The sequence below is a fragment of the Dipodomys merriami genome, unplaced genomic scaffold, assembly GCF_024711535.1.
Source record: "Dipodomys merriami isolate MVZ:Mamm:240054 unplaced genomic scaffold, mDipMer1.0.p SCAF_1, whole genome shotgun sequence".
Classification (NCBI taxonomy): Eukaryota; Metazoa; Chordata; class Mammalia; order Rodentia; family Heteromyidae; genus Dipodomys; species Dipodomys merriami.
Genome location: NW_027202270.1, coordinates 42,394,243 through 42,415,246, shown reverse-complemented (window position 1 = coordinate 42,415,246; position 21,004 = coordinate 42,394,243). Strand labels below are relative to the sequence as shown.

The window sequence follows — 21,004 nt, the reverse complement described above, 5'->3', positions numbered from 1 at the left end:
TGTTAAGTATAGTTCAATAAGACCAACTATCAAAATATTTTCTAGCCTGCTTTAAATTTTAAGACATTTTTGGGGGGGGAAGGCCGTGGAGTGTAGTCATGGAGATGGGAGGGCAGGGATGGCAGGGGGAAAACAAAGGAGGAGGCAACAATGCTTGATAAGAAATGTACTCATTACCTTGCTCATGTAATTGTAACCCCTCTGGTACAGTATTTTCACAATTAAAAAAACTTACTAAAAAAAATAAAATAAATTTTAAAACTTTTAATAGAAAAAATACAATTATCTTCTATATAAATTTGACAGTGCTTACATTTTCCTTCTCTTCCTTTAAAGAACAAAATTAAACTTATGTCAGCTAAGAATTTTTTTGACAAAACAGTAATAAAGTAGATATTTAGTCATGAGTGAACCTGTCTACTCAATAAACTGCTCAAAAATAAACTATTTAACTGACAAATCTGAGTAAATATTGCCCAAGTCATCCCCTCTTCAGATCTAAACCGTTGTATCATTTTCCCAGCATTTCAGCCATTAAATAAAAAGAAATAAATCTAAGATAAAATTATGTATTCTCAATTTCTGTGAATAAATATAAGATGGAGGGCTTACAAAAAAAAAAAAAACCACACCTAATGTCAGGTGTAATGGTACACAGCTGTAATCATAACACTTAGAAGGCTGAAGCAGGATAATCTCAGGTTCTAAGCTATCCTAGGCTACAGAACACGACACTGCCTCCAAAAAAGAAAAGTAATGAAGCACTACATAACCCCAAGATTGCATTATAATTACTAAATACTGTGCCTAGCATAATATCAATATACACTAAATGAAGATATGCCATTTTAAAATTACAAAGAAAATAGAGATGGCCGATAGAAATAAATACAATAAAACTGCCTTGGGGTTAGGGGTTATTTGAGCCTCCTAACAACAAAACAAAAAATTAAACCCATTTATATCCATAATTCCATAAAGATATTTCAAAACTATAAAACTGTCTAAGCACACTCATTTGTAATAAAAATTTTCTCAGCCTTATACCAATGGAACAAAGTACACTACATACCAAAGAAAGGGATTAATTATAGGAAATCACCTGACAAAGTTATGAAAAAGTTGACTTGGAAACACCATAAATAAAAACAGACATTAAAAACACACAATCCAGGTAAAAACTTAAATATATATATTGGCTTAAGAGCAAGACAACCTTCTATAAAAGTTTATAAACAAAACAAAACAAAAAGCAAAAGCATTTTTCAGTAACTCACATTCTCATTGGGTAAATATCAGAGCAGCTATCATGAAAGTTGATGTTGTTGTAAAAAGTTGTAACAAGACATGCTAATTCTCTGAAAACATAACCAACAAGGTACAAAGAACCAGAACCTACATTAGCCCTGGGTGGTTGATAGTACCAGCAGTGATGCTGCTAAAACAATTCATTATATAGAAGAGCAGTATCCAATGCAACTGGTTGTGAAAATGATGGGTGTGGGGTTGAAAAAAAAAAAAGAAAGTGTAGCCGGGTGCCAGTGGCTCACACCTGTAATCCTACTTACTCAGGAGGCTTCTATCTGAGGATCACAGTTCAAAGCCAGCCCAGGCAAGAAAATCCATGAGACTCTTTTCTCCAATAAACCACTAGAAAACTGGAAGTGGTACTATGGCTCAAGTAGTAGAGTGCTAGCCTTGAGCTGAAGAGCTTAGGGACAGTGCCCAGGCCCAGAGTTCAAGCCCAACAACGGACCAAAAAAAAAGTCTATCTTCTTAGTACACATGGAAAAGGGGAGGGGGGGGAGAGTAAGGGAAGATTCACAATAGTTGTATAGTATTTTGGAAAGATAAATTTCAGCCCCCACAGATAGATTTTATAAAGACAGAAACATGCAAAGGAAGAATGTAACTGAAAATAAAAACAAGTATGAAGCTAAAGTAGACTCGAACTAAAAACCATTCTTAAGCAAATACTCAAGTAAAATCTTCAAGAAACATTGGAAGAACTCAAACAGACTTCAATAAGTTGGTTACAATGACTGTAGGCTTTTTTGTTATTTTATTTTGTTTGGCAAGACTAGAGATGGAACCCAGGGCCTTGTGAATGCTAAGGCAAGCAACTCAACCACTGAGCCACATCCTAATCCCATAGGTCTTATTTTAAGTAACTGTAAAAACGTCTTTAAAAAAAAAGGATAATATTCACTTTTTAGTTCATATTTACTTGTTAAATTGGTGAACACTAGATTTATAATAAACATTAAGCAATACTTCTCATATTTTCTTGCTCAGTTTATTTCACTGAAATACAAATGAAATTAACCCATAAGTTCACATTTGGACAACTTAATAGCTGCTACTCTCTATTTCTTGGTTTATCACAAAACACAGCTTTTAGTAATAAAGTATTAAGAAACCTTGCTGTAACATCATCTTTGGGAGTCTGTATTGCAGGACATTGTAGGTAAGTCCATTTTGTGATTAGACCTCAGGCACTATACTAAGGGTAAACAAACACCCTTAGTTGGGATACTTCGATAACAAATTCAATATTCAAATTATTTAAACTCCATCTTCGGTGTCACTGATTGGCTTCTTAAGACCTCCTTACTCTTGAAATACCAAACTAAACTAGCATGTGTGTATTTTAAACATACACTTTATACAATGAGGTATCCTGAATTCAATTTGAAAACAGAAAATGGACATTAATGGAACAACTAGGAAACTCCAAATAAACTCTGTAGTTAGTAATAGCTGATCAATGTTAATTTCCCAGTTTGGACAAACACTAATATGTTAGTTAACATTGGGGAAGCTGGATGAAGGGTGTGAGGTAATTCGACTGTGTTTCCAACTTCCCTGTAGACCTAAAATTATTCCACAATATAATTTTTAAAAACACAACTACCAAAAAAACCCTCATGTCCCTCTCATGATTCCCAGTGATTTGAGTAATGAAGTATTCTCTAAGTCCATTTTTAAATGGAAAAAAATAAACTTGCCTCATTATACTTGGAGGTGCAATGAAAAAAGTCTTGAAATTCACTTGTGAATCAGAAAACAACTTTTTCCCATCAGAGTTCAGGGAAACATAGAAGCTACTCCTACCACCTTTACTCACAGGTACAAAAGAATTTCAAATATACACTTTATAGGTTTTTTTTGTAGCAAAACTTTATTTTAAATTTATTTTGATTGGCAAATTATAAGTGTTTGATAAATCTCAATTTCCTAGATTGATTATAGTTCATGTTTATCTGGTTAGAAAGGTATTCCCAATAGGGATTTGATAATTCAGGAAAAGACTTAAACAATGCTATACAAATACATCTGGCTACAAATATAGTTGGCTACAATTGAAGAGAGGAGTATTTCTACTCCTGGCAGTGAGACTTAACATGCATAACATTTTCAACTTTAAGTTCCTTCTTCACTTCTCCCCTCCCCCATCTGTAAGCTGACACCTAAACCTAGTAAATTAAGAGCTACAAAATTTTTTTTGTTTGAAATGTAAAAAATAAAGGTAGAAGAAATGTTTTTCAACTTTACTTGTGCAATGATTTGTTAAGATAACCAAAACATTTATTTTGAAACTTGGGGAATAGAGAGTTTATCAGAGGGGTTTACTAATTTCTAGATTAAAAATGATACTTCTCAGCAATGTTATGCTTTATATTTTAATCTGTTTACCACGGCAGATATTGAAACTACTCACATCATCCAGAGTATAGTGTGAAATTACAATTATAAGTGTATTTACCAATAATGTAGTTTAACCAAAGTATTTGCTACTATACCAAATATTAAATCTGTATCAATTATAAACCAACTATAGTGTCTATTCAAAACATCACTACATAGACCAATTTTAAACCTATAATCTTACTAATTTTGTATTTTTATAACTTTGCCACTCCTCCCCGTCCTACACCTACACCATGAAAACAGTTCCAAAAGAACCCCACCATACTTAACAGAGTAACAGTCACAGTAAAAATAAGTTTTGACGACCTATCTCTATTTTAAGTATTGAAAGCGTTAACATGCATGTAAATAAAATTCTTGTACTTTTGTCTGCAATACTAATATTCATTTTCAAAAGCTGAAGTATTATCACTAATAGTCTCTATAGGTCTCATCTTACTTAGGAAATCTGGTGCAAATTTGCAGTGGTGTGCACAGTGAAATTCAACAATTTTGAACGGTCAGTAAAAAAGTGAATTCCCGCATACAAAAGACTAGTCCAGAGAATAAACCCTTTTCTTAAGGATCTCCGACTAAACTCCGACCTAGCAACTTCCAGAAACTGCAGGCCCTGGCTCCGTGGCTGCTACAGCCCGTGGCCGGCAGGTTGTGCTTGAGCAGCAGGGTTCCAAGAAGGAGTCCTGGAGCCCAGCTCAGCGATTGCTCAAACATCCATTTTGGAGAGCTCGCCCCCTCCCTCCCAGACTTCATTTTGTCGGGAATTTGGAACGAGGGCCACCGTGACAATTCTGAGAAAGCCCGGGCTTGGCTCGGGATCCAAACAGGGCCGGGCAAGGGCAGGGAAGGCAGGGCGCGTGTGGCGGCGGCGGCGGCGCGCGCGGGCGCCCATTTGGGCGGGCAGCGCAGGCCCGGGATGGCGGGCGGGCGGGAAGGCGGGCAGGCCGCGCGCGGGACTTACCGCTCCGGCGGCGGCGGCGGCAGCGGCGGGGGCCCCGGCGGCAGCGGCGGCCGCCTCCTCGTCGTCGTCGCCCGGCGATGGCGGCCCTATCTTGCTGCAGGTAGCGGCCAGCAGAGCGAGCGGTGACGGCTGAGTGTCCTACCCCCGAGGGGCGGGTTCAGAGAGGGAGACAGGGAGGGGGTGGCGGTTAGGGCCCGGCGCGCTCGCACAGGAAGTGCGGCCCGAGCCTGGCCTCGCCGCGCCTCGCCTCGCCTCCCTGGCCCGCGGCGCCCCGGCGAGCCCGCCCGCGCTCCGCTCCGGCACCTTCTCGGCCCGCGCTCCCCGGGTGCCCGGTGGCCCGCCCGCTGGCTCGCACGCACCCGGCCCGCGGCGGCGGCGGCGGCGGCGAGAAGCGCGCCGGGTCCCCTCCGCCCGGAACCCACCCCGGGAGGGCGCGCACACTCGCACACTCACACACGCACAAAAAGGCGGCGGGCGGGGGAGCGCGGGCGGGGTCGGAGCGTTGGCGCCTCGGGCGGGCAGCTCCCGGGGCGGGGGAGGGGAGGGAGGCGCAGGGAGGGGGAGGAGGGGAGGAGGGAGGGGAGAAGCGAGGGGAGGAGAAAGCGGCGCGAGGGGGGAGCCGGGCCGCGCTCCGCCGCTCCTCACCTGGGCCGCCGCCGCCGCCGCCGCGCCGTTTCCGTGTTGCTGCTGCTGCTGCTGCTGCTGCTGCAGATACTCGCCGTGGCCGCCGCCGCCGCCGCTGCTGCCGCTGTCCACGTCCAAGGCAGCCATTTCCTCTTGTTTCACGGGCTTTTCGGGAGCTGCGGGCACAGCGGGGGGGGGGAGGAGGGGGTTGGGAGGAAGGCGGGCGCGCGCGAGGGAGGGGGGCCTGCGGGCCGCGGCGCGATTCCTCCGCGCCGGGCCGAGGCCCCTTCCCTCCCCCTCCCGCCCCCGGCGGCGGCGGCGGCGGCGGCGCGGCGGCTCCCTCCTCCCCTCCTGCTGCTGCCCCCGCCCGCCGCGGCTGTAACCCTCCTCCTCCTCCTCCCTCCTCCCCGCGCTGCCCCTGCCCCCTCTCCTCGCCGCTCCTCTCCTCCCCTTTCCCTCCGCGGCGCTCGCTCCTCTCGCACCGTCAGTCACTCACACACGCCCGCCCGCCGCCCGCGCCCGCACACAGGGGGACACGCTCCCGGCGGACCGCGCCGCCCGCCCCGCACCTGGCGGGCGGACAGCGTTGCTGGGCTTGAGGGCTGGGCCGTGGCTGGCGGGGAGGGCAAGGGGGCGGAGGGGAGTGCGGCTTTCTGCCTCTCGGACACTCGGTCGCACATTGGGGCCGGGAGGAAGCGGCGGCGGCCCCGAGCAGGCTGTGGTCGGCGGCGGAGGCAGCAAGGGTTGCTCTCTCTCGGCTTTACGTACCGGTCATAGTGTGTTTAGGGCACCTCAGGCGGGGCTCCCCGCCGCCTTACACATGGTGAGGAGCGAAGGCGGCAGCGACGGGAGAGGATGCGGGAAGCGGCGGCGGACACGGCCGGAGCGGTCCGGGGATTTTTTTTTTTTCCTATTTTGATTGACTGTGCGGGAAACACAAAAGGTGGAGCCTCCAGCCCAAAAGGGGGGAAGAGGGTGACAGCCCGCCCGGAAGTCCCGCCCCTCTTCTCCGCTCTTATTTGCGTCCACGCTCTCCATCGGTTGCGCTCATTGGTCCGGACGCTTGTCCGTCGATCCGCTAGGCAGCGCGCTTCCTGTTTGCCCCCTGGGTGGAAGGAGAGAAACAATAAGCGGCCGAGGCGGAGTACGTTCTCGGTCAGCGGCTACGGCTCGCGCGTTACCCCGCTGGGCCCGCCTCGGTCGCCGGCTGCCGCGGCCAGGCCTGGGCGCAGGCCTCTTCCACCTGCCTGGTTTTCGGAGCAGGCCCCTCCAGGCTGTCGGGGCGCTGATCTGGGGAGGAAATCCTTCCCCGGTGGCTTGGGCCGCACTCGTCGTCCCCTCCATCTCGGCAGAATGTCCCCAGGGCCTCGCGCTCCCGGAGCTGCGACTTCCCGGTGCTGCCCGGAGGCCGCCGCCGCTCCGCCCCGGGGCTGCCGCCGCTGCTACTGAGCGAAGCAGACCCGCCCCACGAGCCCGGAGGGAGGGCGCTGGTATTGGGGGGAGACACCCCCTTCCAGGCCGGAGGAGGATTTTCTCACACGTTCGGCTCTGATTCACTGTCGGAGCCATCTCGTTCCCATCCCCCCAGCTTTCCTACCCTCACTGCACACACTTCGGAGTGCCCTGGAGGCTGGCACTTAGAGCCAGGGAGAAATCTCAAATCCCTTCACACCCGGTAGGAGAGCTGTCATTCTGGCCCGGGCAGGTTTATAGCAGACTTTCTATGTAGCGTGTATACGTCCAGTGAGGCAGAATCCATTTTTTAATCAATCATAATCATATTGTTGCACACATATTATTCCTTGCTGCTTAATCTTGAGAATAGCAAGTAAAGTATCCCCAGGAAAAGCCCATCAGCAATTGCCAACATTTTTTAAGATGGTGAATCTCATTGAAGTATCCCTCCTTTGGAGCAGTTTTAGCTATTTTTAACGTTTACTAGGTTTAACATTCTTTCCTTCTTTGGCATCCTTGCTAATCTTGCTGTGATCCTGGGAGGAAATGCACAGGTTTTGTGTTCTGCCAAGTATAAGAGACATCTCTGCCTATTACCCTTAGATAAGATTGCCAAGAAACAGGTTAGATTTAAGCGGTAGAAACAGTCCCCTTCATATCCCTTTCATTAGAAATTTGACTCAAGCAAGAATTAGTGTTCCATTATTACGATGATTTTATTTTGTGTAATAAGTGAGGTTGGGCTGGGGGGAGGAGGTTTTGTTATGCAAGCATTTAGGCTAGATTTTTGTGTGTACTAAGTAAAAAATTCTTAAGAGACAAAGTTTGTTTCTCAGTTCCAAAACATTTAAATTTGTCACCTAGGCTCAGTGGATGAGAAGGTATGGTTACCTGATAGATGACCATGGAACTGACCTAAAAAAAAAAAAAATACAACCAACATGTAAAACAAGACTGGAAATTCTAAGTCCAAGAATAAAACTTAACTTTTAATAGAAATTGGCCTCATTTAACTAGAAGACTTACTTTGAAAGTTGAATAGTACCATTTTACACTTGAGTGTTTAAAGGAAAATGAAAGTCATAGATTAAGCTGGTGGGTAGAAAAAAAAATGACTGGATTAAAGGGCAGGACAGAGATGTAAGTAAATAGACCCACAGAAAGGGAGTTAATATTGCTATGGTCACTCTGTTCTGGCCTGGTTAATGTTGGACAGAGGGTAGCTCATTCCTTGAAAGAGATATATCAGGAATTTTCATGTGTTTTTCCAAGAGTAGGGATATTGCATGTCCATTTTGCAAAGGGTCATTCCAGTCACCATAGTGAGCAAATAACTTGGTCATAGGAATTAAATTCATCTCTTTTTGATGCTAATTGCCAATGACAGGAAGAAATTACTTTCATCTTTTTTGGTCTGTAGAGCATTGTGATATACAAAAGCAAAAGAAAATAACATCCCTGAATTAACCATTGGGCTTTGGATGCAAGGCCCTTAAGATATAGATAGAGGGCTGGAAATGTGGCTTAGAGGTGCAGTGCTGCACTAGCATGCATGAAGCCATAAGTTCAATTCCTCACTACCACATAAACAGAAAAAGTTGGAAGTGACACTGTGGCTCAAGAGCTATAGTGCTAGTCTTGAGCAAAAGCAGCTCAGGGGCAGTGCCCAGGCCCTAAGTTTAAGCCCCAAGACTGTCCCCTCCTCCCAAAAAAGATATAGATAGATAGACGATAATATATATACGTATGTGTGTGTGTATATATATATCGCAAAAGCACCTCTCACTACAGTCAAGATTCCGAAAACCTCAGACCACACTAGAAAGAAAATTGCTTTGGAATATCTAAAGATGGCTGAATATGAAAATAGATTCTTGAAAGAAGGTTTTCTAAACCTATTGGAGTCAGATCTTGAAGTATAGCTGGGCATGTAGCTCAAGGTAGAGTGTCTGTCTAACATTCACAGGGCCCAGGTTTGATCATTGCACTGCTAAACTGTGTACACATATATTAAAAAGAAACAAAGTGGGCTGGGAAGGTGGCTCAGTGGTAGAGCGCTTGCCTTGCATGCATGAGGCCCTGGGTTCATTTCCTCAGCACCACATAAGCAGAAAAGGCTGGAAGTGGTGCTGTGGCTCAAAGTGGTAGAGCACTACCCTTGAGCTGAAGAGCTGAGGGACAGCTCCCAGGCCGAAAGTTCGGGCCCCACAACCAGCAAAAAAAAAAAGTATACTTTGTTGAAAGAGATTTTCTTAGTAAAAGGCTGCCTTTCAATAGGACCTAATACAGTATCTAATAGGAAATCAACATCACTTAAGCACAGTGCTGGATATTATTTATATGCTCTTCCCAAGATGATTTGAGAAATCTCACATAGAGAGATATGGGTGTCACTTTATTTTTTTACCTTACCATCATCACCTTCCTTACTTAAAGTGTTAATGTAAGTTTGTTCGTTTGTTTTTATTCTTTGGAATGTAATGAAAGTGGAAGGTCCCTAAAGGTGACCTTAAGGTGTAGCTCAGATGGTAGAGAACTGCTCTCCCAAGTGAGATGCCCTGGGTTCATTCCTCAGTGTCACAAAATGGAGGTTTCCAAACGTATCTAAGCACCCATTGACTTGGAGTCTTTAACTGCTTTCTCCTTTACAAAGAGATGATTTCACTAACCCTGCTTGATCTGTATCTGAAAAGGCCTACCTACCCACTGTGTATTAAAAACCAGGCCATCCAGATTTACTGGACCACAGCTGGGACAATTCCCTTCAGGGCACAGTACAGTTTCTACTTCTGTATTTCTTCAGTTTTGAACATCTAAATTGACCATATAAAGTTGCTAAAATTAACTTTCTTTGTATCCGAAAAGGTGGCAGTTTTGCATAGCTCAACCTAATTCAGTATCTCATGAATATAACCTTTGTTGCTAGGATGGGTCTGCTACTTTATTTTTCCTTTTGTACCAGTCCTTAGGTTTGAACTCAGGGCCTTGAGCTTTTTTGTTTGAGGCTGGCACTCAACCACTTGAGCCACAGCTCCACTTCTGGCTTTTTGGTAGTTTTATTAGAGATAAGAGTCTCACAAACTTTCCTGCCCAGGCTAGCCTGAAATTCTGTTGCTCTATCTAGGATTACAGGAGAGAACCACCCGGCTACAGGTTTCCTACTTTCATTTGCCTAGATCTCTAACCATGTTCATATTGGTTTCAAGAATCTTAATTTGTTCCTTGTAGTTACATAATCACTGTCATATTTCAGCATTTAACTTGAGGTATACTTACACTTCATATTTTATATCTTCTCTATTTTCTCAAAAACATACTTCAGAAGCTCTATCTTCGCTAGCCTTGAGCTGAAGAGCTGAGGGACAGCACTCAGGCCCAGAGTTCAGGCCCCACGACCAGACCCAAAAAAAAAAGAAGAAGCTCTATCTTTTTAAATCTACTAAAGATAAAGGTGACTTTTTTTTAAGTTTTTACTATTGACCAAGCAGTTAATATCTTTAATTTTATTTAATCCTCAGAAACCTATGATATAAATATTAGAGATATATTTCATTTTACAGATGAGGAAATAGGTTCAGTAAGGTCATGTCACTTTTATAAGTGACAGAATTCAAACCCACATCCGTCAATTTCTCCAATCAACATAAATCCTAAATAATCATTTTTAAAGATTCTCCTACCCATTATCAGAAAAATAAAAAGATACAATAGGAAGGCTGAGAATGTGGTTCAGTGGTAGAGTGCTTTCCTTGCATGTATGAGGCCCTAGGTTCTGTTCCTCAGCACCACATAAGCAGGAAAAGCTGGAAGTGGCACTTTGGCTCAAGTGATAGAGCGCTAGCTTTGAACTGAAGAGCCCAGGGACAGCGCCCAGGCCCAGGCCCAGGCCCACGACCAGGAGCCTGGGGGGGGGGGGGGCAATCAGTACCTATCTCAAGCAAATCTTCCTTAGAACATGAGCTCTTTATGTTAGCAGCCATATGCTCTAACCCATACTTGACATGTTGTAGATGTTTAATATTAAGTAGAAAAACTGGCAAGACAATTGTCTTATAGGAAAATGATGAATGTAAATTAAAATTAATTGATAAATACTCTGATAAAATTCCTTTAACCTTATAGTAGTTCACCTCTTGCACGATCACTTTCTTCAAATGAGTTAGACCCTCATTGTCATTCAAGCTTCACATCAAGGATATTAACCATGCTGCAAAAGGACTGATGCTCTCAGTGTTTAAGGAATCTCATTTTCTTTATTGGCATTGACATTACTTTGTATTCAAAGATTTCTAGTGTTGGAGGTGTGTATATGGCAATAGATCTTAATTATTAAGCAAGCTCAAAGCTCTGAGTTCAAACTTTAGCAATGGAGAAAAAAAAGTGATCAAGTCAACACTAGCTTCTAAGTCAGGATAATTGTCTAAGAAAAAATGATTTATATATTTCTTTCTTGTTAATCACCTATCTTAGAAGAATACAGAAGATTAAAATTCTCTTGGTTTTAAATTAGCAAACTTAGGAAGAAACTTCACTTAAATAATAATAAATAGCTTAACAGTCTTAAAGTATGATGTCCTTAAATGGTGAAGAACAATTTTTAGTATAAAGTATGTTATAAAGCATTCTTCTTTCTTTTAATCATAGATATCAGACACATAAACTAATTTCAAAATAACCCAATCATAGCCACAGCCTCTAGATGAAGTTTTTGTTGAGTTAGTTGGTTTTTCTGTCGGTCATAGGACTTGAACTCTGGGCCTGGGCACTCCCTCTGAGCTCTTCAGTTCAAGGCAAGTGCTCTACCACTTGAGCCACAGATCCACTTCCGTTTTTCTGGTGGTTAATTGGAAATAAGAGTCTCATGTACTTTCCTGCCCAGATTGGCTTTGAACCACAATCCTTACATCTCTGCCTCCTGAGTAGCTCGGATTACAAGCCTAAACCACTGGCGCCCAGCTAAATGAATTTTTATAATGAGGTAATGGAAAAAAATTATAAAGCTTCAAAAAATATTGAATACAGCTTTTAAAACTGGCTTAAAGGAATAGATTTTTTCTAATTCCCCCAATAGATAAAATGCTGTATCATGTCACCACTCCATTGCAACCCAAGAGCTAGAGTTAAAAATATAGGGACTGGGAAGGTGGCTCAGTGGTAGAGCGCTTGCCTTGCATGCCTGAGGCCCTGGATTTGATTCCTCAGCACCACAAAAGCAAAAAGAAAAAAAGTCGGAAGTGGCACTGTGGCTCAAGTGGTAGAGTGCTAGCCTTGAGCTGAAGAGCTGAGGGACAGCGCCCAGGCCCAGAGTTCAGGCCCCATGACTGGACCCCCCCAAAAAAATATATATATATATACACACACCTATTGTCTTCATCTTTTTATTGCTAAAAACAAAATACCCAAAACTGGGTACCTTATAAAGAAAAAGGTTGTTTAGTGCATAATTTTGGAGACTGTCCAAGATTGGGCAGTCTCATCTATTCAGTCGCTAGTGAGGGTATTCCCTCTCTCCTGCTTCATTACAACATGGTAGAAAAGAGGAAGAGGAACTAATCTATGTGCAGAAGAGACCATATGACAAAACAAAAATCCAGAGAGATACACAGATCAGGCTCTATCTGTAATAATCGTCTCTCCAGGAAATTAACTGGGTTGTCCTTTGAAAACATTAATTTCTTCCAAGGGTGATGCCCTCATGACCTAATTACCTCCCACCAGTCCTACCTCTTAAAGGTTCTACTGCCTATCAGTAGCACCATACTGGAAACCAAGCTTCTAGTATGTAAACCTGTGGAAGACATACTTGAACCATATCCAAATCACACTACCTATATATGCCTAATATACACACACAATAGATATATGTGTGTATAAATATGCATTATATAATCCATCATGAATTGATAAATTTTGGCATAAGCAAATGAAATTTAAACTGAAATGAGTGATAATCCTTTCAAAGATAATTGAAAAACTGAAGAGATCTAGCTATAGAAGAATATATAATTCATGTAAAGTCTTAAAACATATCAAGTCATATCCCATATTATACAGGGATATAAAAGTGTGTAGCAACACTGATTAATACCTTTCTAGGCAATGATACATACTTTTTTCTCTCTCCTGGTCTCCCATCTTGGCTCTCAGGCCCTAACCCCAAGTCATTATCTCCAGACAAGTGCTAAATTATCAGTATAATTACCCTTGATACAAAGAAAGAGAATGGACTTGACTCTATTGTGATTATTTTATTATATCCTCATATTGCTTTCTTTGGCTGAAATACTAATCATTTTAACTTCAAAAATCTTCCTGGTGCTAATGGAGTTTGAACTCAACACCTTGTGATTACTAGGCAGGTGATCTATTACTTGAGCAATGTTCTCAGCTCTTTTTTGCTTTTGTTATTTTTCCTGGCCTGAATTTTTCCTTCCTGCTTGGCAGGGATGAATGGCCCAGCTTTTACTATTCCTATTGTTGTTGTTGGTGGTGGTGGTGTGATGAAAGGCCCAGTCTTTACTATTATTATTGTTGTTGCTGTTGTTATTACTAAGTCTCATAAACTTTTTGCCCTGGCTGACCCTCATCTGTGATCCTCCCACTCTCCACTTCCTGAGTAGTCTTCCTAGTAGTTTAGGATTATAGGTATAAGCAACTGTACCTAGCCTTAAAAATATTTTAACAAGGGCTGGGAAGATGACCCAGTGGTAGTGCGCTTGCCTTGCATGCCTGAGGTCCTGGGTTCGATTCCTCAGCATCACAGAAGCAAAATGAAAAAAGCTGGAAGTGGCGCTGTGGCTCAAGTGGTAGAGCGCTAGCCTTGAGCTGAAGAGCTGAGGGACAGCGCCCAGGCCCAGAGTTCAGGCCCACAACCGGACCCCCCCCCCCAAAAAAAAAGCAGTGAAATAAATATGCCTGGGCAACTGATTGACTGATGGGGTAGTACTGTTGTTGTAGAAAATGACTCAAGATGACTAAGTGTTCCAGCTTTGGTACCTGGAGAGAGGAACTGAAATGAGGAATGTGAGGAATAGAACTGGGGCCTGGGCTTGCACTATCATGAATGTGGTTTCAGATGTGTTGAAGTAGAGGCACCAACAGAACACCATGACCAACAGACACTTGTAAATTTGTTTCTAAAGCTAAAAGGAGAAGCAAGGGCAGAATAGAGACTTAGCAGCCTGTGCCATCCTCACATGTCCATTTATCTTCAGACACAAACAAGTCTCTTCTCCTATAAATAAATAAATAACCTTTATGTAACTCTGCAGTTTCCTCTAGTGATTGTCTTCTTTCCTTCCTTTCCTGGCCCAAGGACTCAAGAATTTACTCTCTTCTTACTACCTTTCTAACTTCATTGTATACCCAATTCAGCATTTGATGCTGTACATTTTTCCTCCTTAAAAATGATCTCCTCCCCTGGGGCTGGGAAGGTGGCTCAGTGGTAGAGTGCTTACCTTGCATGCCTGAGGCTCTGGGTTCGATTCCTCAGCACCACATAAGCAAAAAGAAAAAAGCCGGAAGTGGCACTGTGGCTCAAGTGGTAGAGCGCTAGCCTTGAGCTGAAGAGCTGAGGGACAGTGCCCAGGCCCAGAGTTCAGGCCCCATGACCGGACCCCCCCCAAAAAAAAAAAAAAAGATCTCCTCTGCCCCCATGGGGCTGGGAAGGTGGCTCAGTGGTAGAATGCTTGCTTTGCATGCCTGAGGCCCTGGGTTCAATTCCTCAGCACCACATAAGCAAAAAAAAAAAAAAAGCCAGAAGTGGCGCTGTGGCTCAAGTGGTAGAGCTAGCCTTGAGCTGAAGAGCTGAGGAACAGCGCCCAGGCCCTGAGTTCAGGCCCCACAACCGGACCCCCCCCAAAAAAATGATCTCCTCCTGAGCCAGGCACTAGTGGCTCATGCCTGTAATCCTAGCTTTTCAGGAGGTTGAGATCTAAGAATCCCAGTTCAAAGCCAGCCAGGCAGGAAGGCCATGAGACTATCTCCAATTAACCACCAGAAAACCAGAAGTGGTGCTATGGCTACAGCAGCAAGTGGTAGAGTGTTTGCCTTGAGCTGAAGAGCTCAAGGACTGTGCCTAGGCCTAGAGTTCAAGACCTACAACTGACAAAAAAAAAAAAAAAAAAAGATTTCCTCCCTTAAACATCCTCCACTTCCTGGGTTTCTCTCAAATGCATATTTCTCTGTTTTTATTATGTCCCATTAACAAAACAAAAAAAAACAGGCTGGGCGTGGTGGCTCACACCTGTGATCCTGGCTATTCAAGAGGCTAAGATCTGAGGATCACAGTTCAAAGTCAACCCAGGCAGGAAAGTCCATGAAACTCTTATCTCCAACCATCAGGAAGCTGAAAGTGGCGCTGTGGCTCAAAGTTGTAGAGTGCTAGCCTTGAGCTGAAGAGCTCAGAGACAGCGCCCAAGCCCAGAGTTTAAGGTCCACAACCAACAAAAACAAACAAAAAAAAAATCAGCAACAACAATCTACAACAATACAAATGATCTGTTTCCCTGCCCAAGACAGTAGCCACTAACCACATGGGGCTGGTGTGACTGAGAAACTGAACATTTACTTTGTTTTAATAGATGTACATTTAAATGGCTATGTGTGGTCATCTGCTATCAGTTTGAACAGTGCCTTACTATGAACATGGTGCCAAACTCAGGTTTTGATTCCTTGAGTTGTCGTTGGAAGTGGAACATTTCTGCAACTCCAGTCCTCGCTAAACTCAGTCCTAAGTCTTTTTTTTTTTTTTTTTTGCCAGTCATGGTGCCTGAACTCTGGGCCTGGGCACTGTCCCTCAGCTCTTCAGCTCAAGGCTAGTGCTCTACCACTTGAGCCACAGCACCACTTCCAGCTTTTTCTGCTTATGTGGTGCTGAGGAATCGAACCCAGGGCCTCATGCGTGCAAGGCAAGCACTCTACCACTGAGCCACCTTCCCAGCCCCATCAGTTCTAAGTCTTATCTTAAGTTGTCCTTGACTGGATTCTTGTACCATATTTGCAGACACCATAAATTCTTCTTGAATGTCTCACTTTTTCTCAAACTCTAAGTGTTCAAAGCTGAGTTCTTAACTTCCCTTAAAGACACAGCTTCACCTTCCCTTCTGACACCTGCTCTTACCATGATGATTCTCTTAGAAATTCCAGAAAAAGTCACATCTGTTACTAGGTGCTGGCAAAATTTCCTATACAATATCTCCTCACTAAAACTACAAAAGTTATTTAACTCTACTCTGCAAGACACCTACCCTCAAGAAATATGTAAGAAACAAAATATAAGCTGGATACTGATGGCTCATACCTATAATCCTAGCTACTCAGGAGGCTGAGATCTGAGCATTTTGCCCAACTTGGGCAAAAAAGTCTGAGACACTCTTTTTTTTTTTTTTGTCGGTCGTGGGCTTGAACTCTGGGCCTGAGTGCTCTCCCTCAGCTCTTCAGCTCACCACTTGAGCTACAGCGCCACTTCCGGTTTTCTGGTGGTTTATTGGAGATAGGAGTTTCACGGTCTCTCCTGCCCGGGCTGGCTTTGAACCGCGATCCTCAGATCTCAGCCTCCTGAGTAGCTAGGATTACAGGCGTGAGCCACCAGCGCCCGGCTCTCTGAGACACTCTTAAGTCCACTTACCCACTATGAAGTCAGAAGTGAAGGTATGGCTCAAGTGGTAAAGGATAAGCCTTGAGTGGAAAAGGCCAAGCAAGAGTGTGAGGCCCTAAGTTCAAGTCCTAGTACTGGCACAAAAAAGTAAAACCATACACAAATTCAACAGAAAAGACACAATGACGTCTAAACTATATAGTCAAGTAGGGTTATATAGCTAGTGGTAAAGTACTTGCCTAGCATTCACAAGGTCCTTGTTCAGTCCCCAATACCACTAAAAATAAAATACAATAGATCAGATGTATTGCCAAAGAACTCTCCAAATTCAGAAATCACTGGTGTCAGGCAGCTTTTTGAAGGCATCAAATTATGCTTTGCCATAGTTGGACCTGCTGCAGGAGGCTCCAGGATTTCCTGTCCTTTGTGTTCTACAACTGTCACTATATTAATTTTAATTTTCCTTTCCCTGGCTAAGAAAACACTTCAGTGATTCCCATACAGGGGCATCTCTCACAATGGCTCACTGTCCCAAAGTTAATTGCTCTTACTCTCGGCTACCAGGAGATCCCACTCTCTGCCCTGTGCTCCTGTGAATTCTGAGACTTTAAGCTTCAGTTCAAGTCAGAACCTCTTACCATAAGGCCGTCGCTTCCAGCTACTGGTAATTAATTTCCTTATTGTATAACTTCCATTGCATTTGGAGAGAACATCTCAGTAGCACACATAATTCATGAGTTAGCATTATCAGCCCCAATTTAACCCTAAGCACATTGTGCACAAGCACACAGTGATTTTCAAGGACAAAGAAATATACCCTGAAAACAAAACAGCTTTCTTTGACCCCCCCCACTTTCATTGACATTTAAGTTATTCAGATTTCAAATATATAAAAGGAAAATGGGAATTTTCTTATATCTTATCAAAAAAAGATGGATTGTTTATTGAAAGATCAAGAAACATTTCTATAATGTTCAGCAACTAAAAGATAACATATAACTATTGATAAGACTGATTAACAAGCCGTGAATTTATTTTATGATTAATGTTTCAAACTTTTAATGAAGAGACTGATCATTAAACTGTGGATTGTAAAGCAGCTACAAAACAAGTACTCATTAAGCTGGGTACAATGGTTCACTCCTGTCATCCCAGCTTAAAAGGAGGCATAAATAAGAAATTCACCATCTAGACCACCCTAGACAAAAATTCAAGACCCTATTTGAAAAACAACCAAAGGAAAACAGCTGGGGGTAAGGGAAGTTGTGGCCTAAGTGGCAGAGCACTTGCCTAACAGGGGCAAGGCCCTGAGTACTTACCAGTTAAACAAACCATTGAAACGGGCTGGGAAGGTGGCTCAGTGGTAGAGCGCATGCCTTGCATGCCAGAGGCCCTGGGTTTGATTTCTCAGCACCACATAAGCAAAAAGAAAAAAGGGGGAAGTGGCGCTGTGGCTCAAGTGGTAGAGTGCTAGCCTTGAGCTGAAGAGCTTGAGCTGAAGAGCTGAGGGACAGCGTTCAGGCCCCATGACCGGACCCCCCCCCCACAAAAAAAAAAAAAAAAAAACCATTGAAACATATGAAGAAGCCATTCACGGGTAGTTCACACTTAACAATCCTAGCTACTCACAAGGTTGAAATCTGAGGATGGAGTTTCAAAGCTAGGGCATCAGTAAATTCCAGGAGACTCATCTCCAATTAACCACCAAAAAGCTTGAAGTGGAGATGTGGCTTAAGTGGTAGAGTGTAGTTTTGAGTGAACAAGCTCAGGGAAATACCCAGGCCCTAAATTCAAGCCATAGTACCAGCACATAAACATACACATACTACCTTTGTTTATATTCCATAATTAATGTTTTGCCTTACTCATAGTATTTGAATTCTATTATTTCTACCATGCTTATTTTTCTTTTGTTTTTTTTGTCGGTCATGGGGCTTGAACTCTGGGCTTGGGCGCTGTCCCTTAGCTCTTCAGCTCAAGGCGAGCACTCTACCACTTGAGCTACAGCGCCACTTCCAGTTTTCTAGTGGTTTATTGGAGATAGGAGTCTCACGGTCTTTCCTGCCCGGGCTGGCTTTGAACCGCGATTCTCAGATCTCAGCCTCCTGAGTAGCTAGGATTACAGGCGTGAGCCACCAGCGCCCGGCTACCATGCTTATTTTCTCAGAAGCCCTTTTTTACTCTATTTTGAACATTCTGACTTGAGATTTCAGTTGAGAGTTTTGCTATGTAAATTATACTGACTGTGTGTGTGTGCGCATGTGTGCACACATACATGCACACCAATACTAGAGCTTGAACTCAGGGACTCACTCTCACTCAGATTTTTATTCAAGGCTGGCACTCTACTACTTGAGCCACACCACCAGCTCCAGCTTTTGCTAGTTAACTGGAGATAAAAATCTCTTGAGTCTGTCTGCCCAGGCTGATTTCGTTTGTTTGTTTTTTTTGGTCTGGTCGTGGGGCCTGAACTCTGGGCCTGAACGCTGTCCCTCAGCTCTTCAGCTCAAGGCTAGCGCTCTACCACTTGAGCCACAGCACCACTTCTAGCTTTTTCCTTATGTGGTGCTGAGGAATCGAACCCAGGGCCTCAGGCATGCAAGGCAAGCGCTCTACCACTGAGCCACCTTCCCAGCCCTGCCCAGGCTGATTTCGAACTGTAGTCCTCAGATGTCAGCCTCCCAAAGTAGATAGGATTATAGGCATGAGCCACCAGCACTGACTTTACAGTTTTTAAGGAATTAAATAAAAATTAAATAAAAAGATTCTTCACTTTAAAAGGCCTGCTAGAAAGGGTATAATTTAAGTGGCAGAGTGCCCATCTAGCAAACACAAGACCCTGAGCTCAAATCCCAGCACTGCTAAAAAGCCTAGTAGGCATGGTAATATGTACCTATAATCCCATAACTCAGGAGGCTGAGGTAAGATCTAAAGTTTGAGACCAGTCTGGGCTATATAGTAAGGGCTTGCCTCAGGACAAAGAAAAGGCCTAATAGAAGGATTGGGAATATAGCTCAGTGGCAGGGTGTTTGCCTAGCATCTGTAAGACTAGAGTTTCAATACACACACACACACACACACACACACACACACACACACACACACACACACACACACACACACGCGCGCGAGCGCGCGCGCACGCACGCACACGCACACAGTACAGATCCTATCCCTAGAGTTTAACATTTGATTGTCCACCTATGGAAACCTTTTTTTTTTGGTCATGGGTCTTGAACTCTGGGCCTGGGCATTATCCCTCAGCTCTTCAGCTCAAGGCTAGTGCTCTACCACTTGAGCCACAGTGCCACTACCAGTTTTCTGAGTGGTTTATTGGAGATAAGAGTCTGGGGGAGGGGGGAGTGTAGTTGTGGAAATGGGAAGGCAGGAATGGTAAGGGGGTAAGGGAAAAACAAAGGAGGAGGCAACAACGCTTGATAAAAAATGTACTCATTACCTTGCTCATGTAATTGTAACCCTTCTGTATGGTATTTTCACAATAAAAAAAAAACTTATTAATTAAAAAAAAAAAAAGAGTCTCCCAGAATTTCCTGACCCTGCTGGCTTTGAACTACAATCCTCAAATCTCAGCCTCCTGAGTAGCTAGGATTATAGGCATGAGCCACCACTGTCAAAGCATTCTTACTCTAGACTTTGTTTAGATTCCACCAGTTTTTCCATCAATCCCCTTTTGCTATTAGAGGATTAGTTAAGGATACCACATTCACCATGTGTAGGCCTGGAGTCTTTGGGAACTGACATTTTCTCCTCTATTTCTTTTTTTCTTGGCTCCCACAATATCTTTACTATTGAAGGAGTATTGCTGAAGTATTTGTAAGAATGTCCTTCAATTTTGATTCATCTGATACTTTCCTCATGGTTAGTTTGTGTCATAGACTTTCGGGGTCTAACTTGTTTGGTTTATTTTGTTGAGGATCCTGGGGTTTGAACTTAAGGTCTGCACTTGAGGTATTCTACCCCTACAGCCACGCCTTCAGCCCCCTAACTTGTTTATAAACTGCAGAATATCAGTCAGTGCTTATTTTCATGGCTACTTTAACCATTACATCATTTTCAATAAAAGAGATTAAAGTAAATCACTTGTCCAAGATTATTCAATAAGTTAAAGCAAATTTTCTGATTCTAAATATGATTTTCATATTACTGTTCTAATTGTGAGGAGAGCCAACTTCTCTATCAAACTGGATCAAAGTAGGTCATTTGCTTTCTGTCAATCTTGTGAGAATTACTTTTCTGAAAAGTTCCTGCTTTGGCCCAATGGCTTGGCCCATGTTGATTAACTTTTAGTTACATCTTTTTTGGCTATACTTTAATTAAGACATCCTGTTACAAGCACATTGAACTTTAGTTACATCCTGTTCCTGTTAATTAAAATATCCTTTTGCAGATTGTAAACCTGAGCTCAGCCAATCTGAGCAGAGGGGCAGGGTCTTCTGGGTTAGGGGTTAAAAAAAAAAAGGAGCAGCACCAGGCACCAGTGGTTCATGCCTGTAATCCTAGCTACTCAGGAGGGTGAGATCTGAGGATCACCATTCAAAGCCAGCCGGGGCAGCAAAGTCCATGAGACTCTTAGCTCCAAGAACCCACCAGAAACCTGGAAGTGGTGCTGTGGCTTATGCGGTAGAGCACTAGCCTTG

General features: G+C 43.6%; 1 protein-coding gene across 1 annotated transcript in view; it reads right to left on the bottom strand.

The window, feature by feature from the left end:
- Positions 1–6,658, bottom strand: part of Sp3 (Sp3 transcription factor) — a 60,559-nt gene extending 53,901 nt beyond the window's left edge. The window contains exons 1-4 of the mRNA XM_070020733.1: positions 6,541–6,658; positions 6,062–6,398; positions 5,315–5,469; positions 4,670–4,807 (exon numbers count right to left, since the gene is read on the bottom strand). Coding sequence (XP_069876834.1) covers positions 4,670–4,807; positions 5,315–5,469; positions 6,062–6,068 — 300 coding nt within the window. The 5' untranslated portion in view covers positions 6,069–6,398; positions 6,541–6,658. The remainder of the gene's footprint in view (positions 1–4,669; positions 4,808–5,314; positions 5,470–6,061; positions 6,399–6,540) is intronic.
- Positions 6,659–21,004: the final 14,346 nt, after the last annotated feature.